Source organism: Carassius auratus, chromosome 12 (genome assembly GCF_003368295.1).
Source record: "Carassius auratus strain Wakin chromosome 12, ASM336829v1, whole genome shotgun sequence".
Taxonomy (NCBI): Eukaryota; Metazoa; Chordata; class Actinopteri; order Cypriniformes; family Cyprinidae; genus Carassius; species Carassius auratus.
Window position 1 is genome coordinate 11,875,688 of NC_039254.1, and position 10,755 is coordinate 11,886,442.

The window sequence follows — 10,755 nt, forward strand, 5'->3', positions numbered from 1 at the left end:
GGTTTTCCTGCATTAGAGAAGAGGCAGCGCACAGAAAGAAAGTTTGTTTACTGTCACCAAGGTCAGCACTGAGGTATTTCTGCAGCTGCTGAGACTCTTCCAACAGTTATATCATGACTTGGATGTGTTTGCCCTTGTGAAAGTGTGACAGTAAGGCCATCCAAGCAATTTAGAGTATTGCTTGTGATCTCAAAGTGTTGGGTGCTAATACTGTCGGATTATTGATGATCTGTTTGCTGTCAGAACGATATTTCAGACCGCTGATGAAAAAGTCACACTATTAGTTTAGAACTGTTGTCGCTTGTAAAGCAGTGCTTGATTTGTGCATATTTCTCACCTGATTCAGACGAGACTACTTTTTTAGTACAAAAAGCAATTCTTTGGATAAAAGGAGGCAAGGGTTTAATGTTAAAAACAACTTAATGATAGATTTGTTTATTACAAACACACAGCTTTTCGCTCCAGTCAATCAATGGAATATTGTGATGTTTTTCTCAGCTGTTTGGACTATCATTCTGACGGCACCCATTCATTGAAGAAAGTCCATTGGTGAGCAAGAGATGTAATGCTAAAATTTCTGCAAACACATTCAATTTATAAAATATTCATTGATATCTTGGACGAGTACATTGTCAGCAGATTATCAATTTGTTGTGAACTATTCCTTTAAGAAAAAAAAAGATTCCTATTCTCAGTTTCAAAATCAGCACTGTCACTGGTCAATACACGATTTATGTTTTCAAAGTGTTTTGAATATTTAAAAACAGAATATTTTGGCCTCATGGTACTCAAAAAATAACTGCATGTCAGTATCTTTTCCCCCTCCCCTTCATGTTTTAACTGTCTTCTATCACACACAAGCAAAACATCTCTAGACTGCTGTCCAATGAGGACAGATTGCATCTGAGATCCTGGAGTGCAACAGCATGTCCTTCTGCCAAAACCATGCATATTCTCTATGTGGATTGTTATTGTTTTAATAGACAACCATCATAATAATGTTTTGCAGAGCCTCACTCTAACAAAATACTACTCACATTGTACGTGCAGAGCATTCCATTGCTTACTAAAATGCATCATGAATCAAAATGCCATCATCTTTAAAGCTCAAAATCCAGTGATTTTAAACAGGCTAAATGTCATAACATTACAATGTGTTATCAAGCCACGATATTACCAAAATAAAATCAACATGTAAATGACAGGATCCCATTTACAAAGCGGCAGATCCGCAACCTGAAATAAATGAAAAAGAAAAAGACAGACAGCGTCAAAGCGCAACATTACCTTTTTCTTCAGGCATCGTCTTCCGTAATCACGTCTTATTCTGTAAATAAGAGAATGAGCCTGCGGTTTAAAATAGATATATATCCGACAGTATTTCAGTGGAGCACAGCGGTCTGGTACATGTTAATGCTGAGCTCCTCTCGCGAGCGACGAAGAAATGCGCTTCCACAGCGCGTGTCACAGCGATACAACAGGAATGAACGCAGGTCATATGATTCCCGCCTCACGCTCGAGCTATTGCTGCTGCAATCCATTATAAATAGAAGCTTCGCGATCAAAAACATGACACCCCTTCCCAAATATCTGAGGGCGTTAACCGTTTTTTCTCTGTGTGAGGTACGCAGCTGGACTATCATTTAGCCCAGTTGAGGGGAAAAACAATATATATATCAACCTGTTATTAACGTGAGATACATTTAGCTACAGGTTTCCGCGTTTTAGGCAATAAACCTAAGGATATGTCAGGTCTAAAGGACACTGGAATGTCATTAATAACTTTTCCAAATGCTGGAAGTCTCACATATTATTCAAAATATAGCATACAATTAAATGAAAAATTACAACAGCCCTGTACCTTAAAATATATAGGATGTCTCCTCAAATTATTATTAGGCACTTTATTATTATTTTTATTATTTAATCTTAAAGAGACATCCAAAAATATATATATTGTTCCACTTTTCTAACACTTAACTTACTAATAATAAAGAAAATATGAAAAATATTAATTAATATAAAAATGATATACTCAAGAATATATCTAAACCTAATGAAAACTATTTTTACTATGTAGCATGTCCCGAATAAACATGAAACAGGGAAACAAAACCAGAGCATCCAATGCATCTGTTGCTTTCCCATAATTCCACACTCAGCCCTATCCGACTCAAACCCTTTATTTTATAACTACATGGCTTTGCACATGAGATCATGCCTTATATTGACTTGTTTGTGTTTCCCTTGTCATTTTGAATCCACCTTTCCTTGGAAAAGGACTGGATTGTGATGGATTGGACGCCTGTAAAAACAGTTTCAAGCTGAGATTTTATCATCAGTGCTCTATTAGCAAGACCACACTTGAATGCAGTCGCTCTAATGAAAGTTTCGGAAATATGAAGAGTCGTGGCAGGCATTTATGAACCGCAGAACTTTTAACACACCCGGTCTATTTAATTAATGCATTCGTGAGGTCAGAGGGGCTCAAATCTTTTCCAGTTCTGAAGACTCCTCACTCCAGCTCCAGCTCCGTACACCGTTCACTCTTTGATGTCTAATCACAGCATGAGTCAATGTCATACTGCTATCTCACTCTCTCACATGTCCTTTATAAGTCCTGAATAATGATCAGGCTTGTGAACGGGCAGCTAGCACCTGTCAGAGGCTCCAAACAAATAATTGATTACAGATTTTTTTTTTTTTTTTTTTACAGTGCTAAATTTGCTTTCATTAGCATTTGGCTTCAGTTTGTCAGCACCATTAAAAATGATTGTTTAGACACTGCTGAAAGTCTGTGCTAGCAATCCATGGAAAAAAATAATGAAAGAGGCATTGTTCTAAAGTGAGAGATGGCAAAAGAGAAAAAAGGAGCAATAGAGTGAGCGAGCCAAGCTCGGCCTTCAGAGAAAACACATTACATAATTCCCTTTGTATGATTTGCAAAGATAGAGAACATGTGCCTGACTAATCTGTGCTCATTGTCTGTCCGTCGAGATGATTTATTTTACAAGTTTGACACCCTGTGGGCGTTTTCTTCTCTGGATGCAGTCATCATCTTAAACATATTTGCTTACAACAATTATAGGATATTTTCAGGCTATTTATCATCAGGACAGCGTGATCAATAGAGACAGTAAGATAGCCAGAAGCAGATAAGTTAGCAAACACCAAAACCAAATCTACAAAGATAAGTGTTGCACATAAGTGACCTCTTCTGGATATAGTCAGGAAAACAATCTTTTTAGCAGCATTTTTATTAATGAAAAATAAAACACAAATAAATTATGTAAAATTGTGTCTGTATGCACTTCATGTGTGTAAGAGAGAGTGTATCCATGCAGTGTTTGAACTGAATATTGTGAACTCATCAGGATCCAAAAAAAAAGGTACACGAACACTGCCAGTGTCAAAATAGCCCAACTTCACTTTCTACACTTTGATCTACATTTAAAAGTCCTTCAACACTTTTACTTTAACTTCATCCTTTATCCTCTTTGCCTGAGCTAATGGAGAGAGTAATTGGGGCCACAGAAGGAGAGAGATAACAGAAACTGGGATGGGGATGTACTCTGCTTGCTCCAACTCAGACACCGTTAAGATTCAAGTCATGAATAATTTACAGAGGTCCTTTACCCTCTCCACGTAACCTGAGACTCTAAAGCACAGCAGCGGTGCTCAGGTGTCAAATCTCAGCAACACATGCAGCTGAGGGTGAGAACTACAGTATATTAGATCATGGAAATTCATGGAAAACCATGAAGACAACTGTAAATAAACCATTTAAAGATTTTACCAGAAATGTAAAGAATACACCGTTTCAGACTTTCTACTTGGAATCAATGTCATGTTTAATTCAATGTGTTACTTGCTTTATTTGGGGTAATTATCTTAATCATTCTACACTTTTTAGTTTGTCAAGAGAAGGTGAGCAACATTTCATGAAGTGAAAGCTAAGCCACGATTGAATCAAACATCAGGAAACAAAGCAAAACATCAGAGAACAAAAATATTCTGATACAGTCATTTTCTTTATTTACAGCTAAATCTGACATCAATTCAAGCTCAAACTGATTGATTTGCTGAATTTATTACACAAATAATACCTGTGTTAATAACACCAGTTCTTTGTGGTTAAAAAAAAAAAAGCAAATTTGTGAAGTTACTGCAGCTTTGCGAGTAGTTATTTCTTCAAAAACGCATTGCACTATTTTAGCAAAAACAGCGAGTTGTATGGAAAACGCATCCCTGCCTGACACACCAGCAACATCGTATATGGCAGGTCTAACTGTTTGCGCAACTAATGGCAGACAGTGGAGTGTTCTTAAACTTGGCTGGGAACAGTCATCATTTCAGCAAAAAAATTTATTTATTCAAAATAGAGTTCCGGTTTCAAAGATTGTTGAAATTTCACTACAATTTTACTTCAATTTTTAACCAAAACATACCAAAAAAAGAAAAAGAAAATCCAATTTGCTGTTCTACCTGCAGATTTATAGCTCTGAAGTTGAGAACACTGACCACCAGTAAATTCAGACCTGATCTATCAGTTTAACACAACGATGCTACATTCTGGATTTGACCCCATAACCTCAGCACTCTTCTTGTTACCGTGGCGGGATGAGAGGGGTGATGGGTAGAGAATTATCACACTCTGCTCTAACATTCCATTCCATGCCAAAGATACACCAACAATATACACAAACACCATGCTCAGAAATGATCAAGGGCTTTGGGCAAAAAAGCCACCCCCCAAAATGTACAGGTGAGTGAAAGTGACATACAGCCAAGCATGGTGACCCATACTCAGAATTTGTGCTCTCCATTCAACCCATCCAAACCGCACACACATACCTGGAGCAGTGGGCAGCCATTTATGCTCCGGCGCCCGGGGAGCAGTTGGGGGTTCAGTGCCTTGCTCAAGGGCACCTCAGTCGTGGTATTGTCAGCCCGAGACTCGAACCCACAACCCTAGGGTTAGTCAAACTCTCTTACCACTAGGCCACGACTTTCCCCAACTTTTTGTAAGGTACATTTTCAAAAAAACTATTGAACCAAATATAATGATGGTCACAATTAAAGTGAAGTGGAAGTGTCACATTACACTTAGATCTGCTCACGTAAAATCATAGATTTCTTATACTCATTTTTCATTTGATCATTAAAGCCAAATCATACACATTTCTGTTAGGTGTATGAATGCAGTGGCCAATCAGAGACATTCCGTTTATTGTTTTACATATAAATCTTTCCCAGTTAAATTAACAAATAATGAAGAAATGTGGGTTTTTTTCATGCTACTTAGAAACAAAATCTAATGGTTCTCAATTGGTTTTGTCTGTATAGCAGAATTACAAAATTTTATATAATTATGTGCGCACCACCTTTGAGCAGAAATATCAGATCAGATGTAGCTTCTGTTTAACCTTTGCAAGAGTAAAAATTACTGTAAGTGTTGATGTTTTTAAATTTTACTGAAAACAATCTATTGTATTCTGATTCACTGAAATAAATTACATTTAAGTATTTGACATAAGACAACACATACTTTTAATATTACAATCCTAAAAATTATTATTATTTAATTTTTTTTTAAAAGGTCATTGAAAATTAATTCTGTGGCAATTGCCACCTAATAGAAAAGTTCATATCTGAGCCTGACACACAAACAAATTAGAACATCGTTTTTAATAAGCAAATAAGAACCACAGAGCCAATTCAAGAACCCTACAGCACAAAGCAACTCAACAAGATGTTCTTTGCTAAACCAAAGGAGCTGCTTTGAATTCTGGGATAAAATACATGTTTGATCAGACAAAAAAAACAAAAAAAAAAAACAGTTTGAAGATATATTTAGACTTATTCAAAGTGTATTAAGGAAAGTGTATACATGAATGCAAACTGCTTGCAAAATGGTTAACATTGTTTCCATCTCAAGCTGGCAACAAAATTTGGTCAAACCAGATGAGCCTCCATCTGAGGTAACATGGAAACGGTTCACTGACTCAGCAGTACTAGATTCAGCAGAGCTACATTCCAATAAAATAATGAAACGGTTAAAAAAGAAAAGCATCATTTGAATTGTATTACTGTTGTGCAGAGGCATGGTACAATAATAAAAACATGTGACATAGCAAAAAGTTATTTTGAGCATTTGAAAAAGTTATCAAGGCAGAATATCCACACACACACACACAGTCACAAGTAAAGCAGCAGGTCATCTCTGGACAGCTTGCCTTTAGGGTTTGATGGGTAAGCAGAACCCGATTTTGCATAAGTGTGTAAATAACTGGTCATATTAAGAAAATGACTTTTGCCTTGGAGTAAAAACGAACACCAATATAACACAAATATCAAGTCATTAGCACGTATATTACACATTATGCCCATGATAGTTACAGAAAAAAAAAAAACCTTAAAAAAAGGCATCTGCTCCAAACCACTAAAATTTGTAAATAACCACACTACAAATTAAAAAGTTTTCCAGTGCAAAAACTAAAAAAAACAAAAATCAAAATACTTTTACTTCAGAAGTAAAATAAGAAACCATCAAATTTTCTGTGAATCTTGAATCCCAAAAAAAAAAAAAAAAAAAAAACTACTTTTAGATATTTTTTCTAAACATTTAAAGGTTGATTTTCTTAATATATGAAGGTTTAGATATTTGTATTGGAAACCAAAATATCTGATATAATCTTTTGCAATGCAGGCAACATTTAATGCCATGACTATTAATTTAAGGATTTTGCCGATTTAAGACATTTACAAGGCCTCAATTTGTAGAGGGGCCTTTTTAAGAATCACACAAAACATTTGTGGGATAATGCAATCTAAAAACATGAAATATTAAGCAAGCATATAAATCAGACTCAAATTACCAACAGACCTTAGTCAGGTTAGACATCGTACTTTATTCAACCAATAAACACAAGTCTGTGAGATAATACTTATCTTTTCAAATGGCACACACGGTTTAAAGCCAGAATACATTTCTACTAAACCACAACTTCCAAAACTGTTTTATGGTGCTTTTGTCTACTAGATGTCTTTTCATAAACTAGTTTCTTCATTTAAACAACACTGAAGATGCTGCACTTCAATCATCACAGCCTTGATTTCACTCCTGTCAAGAGTTAGACATGGCACTACTCTTAAGGTCTATTCGACAATGTAAAGGGGGGCTGGGGGGGGGTGTTGTATGTGTATCAAATACACCAATACTGTTCTTGAAATGTCCCTCCAACATATACCTGCTGATGATGAAATGGCATTCTCCCAGCATGCATCCAACCAAGGCTCAATTACCAAAACCTGCAGGGTTCATGCAGAAGGGGAGGGTGTATATTTCAAACACTTTTTCCATGTGTGATATCCAATGTGCGTCTCCCTTCTAATTTCTGCAGGTCAGAACAGCACCTAAAATAGCTGAAAACAGCATTCACGCTATTCTTCGACATTACGTGAAAAATGAGCCTTCTGATTTTGTCCCTACCGCGGCTAGTGTTTGACGAATAAGCTGGAGGCCATTCCCAGTCACAGTCAGTACCAATAAAACCAGGTCAAGGAAAATGTCACAGGCCCACTCTAGAATTCAGGGCTAATTGCTAGTGCCCGTTTCTCAGGGACTTACTGGAGCAGGTACTGTGATAGAACCAGCTATTTCTCTATTTGCTTCCAACAGCTGTAAGCATTTACATATAGCATGCTCGGTTTTTGCGAAGAGCCAAAGTCCACAGTCTTGTATTTGTAACCAAATACTTTCTAAAAGAAAGTCTTATTCAATAATACGGCAGTTCTCATCTGTTGAGTCAAATTAACCATACAATCGAAATAGACTAATCAACTTTTAAAATGGATGAAATTTACCTCTTTTGTTTTAAATGTCAAAGGGCTTACATCCAATCAAACTCAGTATTTTTCCCCCCAATTTATGTCATTAATGCCAAATTTAATGGCATTTATAATGTACATCTTGACACAAACCGTTTAATGCTGCCCAGAGGTAGCATAAATGCATTAGAAATATATAATAGTGTTGGGTCGTTCTTGAACCATTCGTTCATTTTGAACAAATCTTTAAGGTGACTCAGAACGAACGAGTCATCTCAGGGAGTGATTCGTTCGGTCCAAAATTAAAGCTGCAAGCAACAATGAAAGTGCCCTCGCACCCGGGATCACCACCACTTGGTGGCTTTAGGAAAACAGCTAACGCAAGTAATATGCATTAAAAATGATAAATACAGGATGAATGTGTCAGTCATTTAGATGTGCCAAACTTCCTACTGCCAGCTGGTGGCATTATGACTGTAACTGAATGTTGGCATGTAGACTTCTCAAATCGGTTAAACTTGGTGCAGATTGAACATGGTACGTCAGAGTTATTGTACAACACAAAATGTGCGGGTGACAGCAGATGTCACTATAATTGTAACTGAATATTAGCCTTTAGCGGTGTTTTAGCAAGGATGATTATAAAACGTGCAGTTTGGGGCCGATTGGGCACTGTATGCATGATTTACAACAACTTCCTGTTTAAATGGCATTAATAGCATGTTTGAGCATATTTCTTGCATGTTTAGCACACAACAGCATATTTTACTGTATTGCTAACAGTACATCAGGGTATTAAACAAGACACTTCCTATTACCAGCCCGTGGCGCTCTAGTAATAATTGAACATGGGCATAGGTATGTGTGCAGGACAGAACTACTAATCAAACGCATGAAGATGGTGGCAGATTGGACATTACTCGCCTGATTAACAGAAAAACGATCCGTTTCATGGAGAAACATCAAAATTTGTCAGGCTGCCATGGACACGCTCTTAGACAAAAACCTCACTATTTAATATCACAAAGGCCTTAAAATGACCCTCACCAAATTGATACAATTAAAACTGTAGGAGGAGGAGTTTGTTAAAGTAGGAGGATTCTTGTACATGTACGTAAAACGTAGCCTCGAGGAACACTCCATTCAATGTGTACAAGTGGCACGATCAAGCCATTTTGCCACACCCACTTCTGAAACCAATCAGACAATTTTTTGCCGGTTCTGGCGCGGGTGCAAACTTTCAGGAGCATGTTTAGGCCTTCAATGTGTGAATCCCTTAGGAAAAGAAGAAACCACAATGCCAATAGTGTCCTCACACCATTGGTGCCCGGGCTCTAATAAAAAGGCATGCACAAGGTTGGGACAGCACTTGATACCTGATATAAAAATAATGCGTCCTCATCCAGACCCAGTTGAGAACTGCCCTAATGTACTAACATCACCGCAAAGTCACTACCATGATGGTTCAGCTAGTACTCTGATATTACATCAGTCAGATTCACACGAGTTGAATTTTTGGCACAAATTATACTGGCCTGAAAATAAGGTTATACAGAACATAAATTAACCAAATTATGCATAAATTTGGCTCACATACTGTTCCAGAAAAACATTTTTAAAAGAAACAACATTTGTTGTTTCAAACAAAGTGTATCATTCATTTCGACCACATTATGAACCTTACAGAATATGTATAGCAATATGTAGAACAGAAAATACTGGCACCAGTGGTCTCATCTGTCTACATAGGATTACAATGCTTTTTGGAAAAGCAACCCAGGATAGAGGTTACGGATCATTATTACTACTTAAAAAGGGAACTTGTATCTACAGACAATATTGATTTAGGTTAGAGATATTGACAGCAAAATCAACTAATACCTAGGATTGTGCAGACCATCCTTCTAACACCCTCAGTGTTAACTTAAGCTACCATAGTGAATGACAGTGTTGTAGACCTATTCCATATATATATATATATATATATATATATATATATATATAAATGCTGGTTATTCAACTTTTTATATGACTTCCAAATGCACCTACATTGTCAGAGAATAAGGGTGCAAAAATTCTTCTTTGGGAGTACAAGGGCCCAAAATAGCATCAAAATACAGATTACTAATAAGGTACTATGTAACCTTTCATGGTAAAGGAACACAGGTATCTGACAGTGTAAGAGAGAAAAAAAAAAATCATGACTATGCAAAGTATTTGTTTTGTTATTATATATAGATAGAAGAAAAGCATCATTCAGACCTTTTTTTTTTTACTTTCAGATTTGACTATACAATAAAGACTTTTAGTTAAATGGTGCCAGTACTCAAAATAAAAACTCAGAACATTCCCTTTAATAAAATCCTTTGAAATAACTGCATGCAAGTTTCCCCAACTTAAACTGGTAGTCACCAGCTGCAGAACACCAAGGTCTTTGGACACTATTGAACATGCTACACATCACACGAAAAACAAGAGACAGCCTCTATCCGCCTTTGACAGCACTACATTACGCATTTTCATACAACACGGCTGCACCGCAATATAATGAGCGCTGGACAGCTGGCTGGAACCAAACTACCGCGTACAGACAGACAAACCTCCGGGCTTTTAAGAAAATTGATTAGTATACGCGACGCACTCCAACACACTCACCGGTGCTCATTGTTATCCGCAGACCTTCCCAGAGTGCAATGTCATGTATGTCTCTATATCGTCATTTACGCCGAACCATCAACGCGCTCCGTGCATCCTTCAACCGCCCGGCGCACAAGTGCTCGAGTCAACGTGGTAAAAATAAAATAAAGCCCTCGCTCCTCCAACTGAAGAAAAGTCGTCGTTATATGCTCTAGAACCGCTAATAAACGTAGTGCGCAGCGTTGCAGGCGCTCGAAGGAGCGGGGTGTTGCCGTATGTCTGTGATGC

The 10,755-nt window shown here is 37.2% G+C and overlaps 1 protein-coding gene across 8 annotated transcripts in view; it reads right to left on the minus strand.

Moving 5' to 3' along the window:
• Window positions 1-10,755, minus strand: part of LOC113111849 (actin-binding LIM protein 2-like) — a 57,390-nt gene extending 46,635 nt beyond the window's left edge. For 4 of the 8 annotated variants that reach the window (XM_026277011.1, XM_026277010.1, XM_026277007.1 and 1 more), the window contains exon 1: window positions 1,288-1,528. In XM_026277011.1, the coding sequence (XP_026132796.1) occupies window positions 1,288-1,303 (16 nt within the window). In that variant the 5' untranslated portion in view covers window positions 1,304-1,528. Of the gene's footprint in view, window positions 1-1,287; window positions 1,530-10,485 lie in introns of those variants that run through there. The other 4 variants (XM_026277012.1, XM_026277006.1, XM_026277005.1 and 1 more) reach the window with 3 other exon arrangements.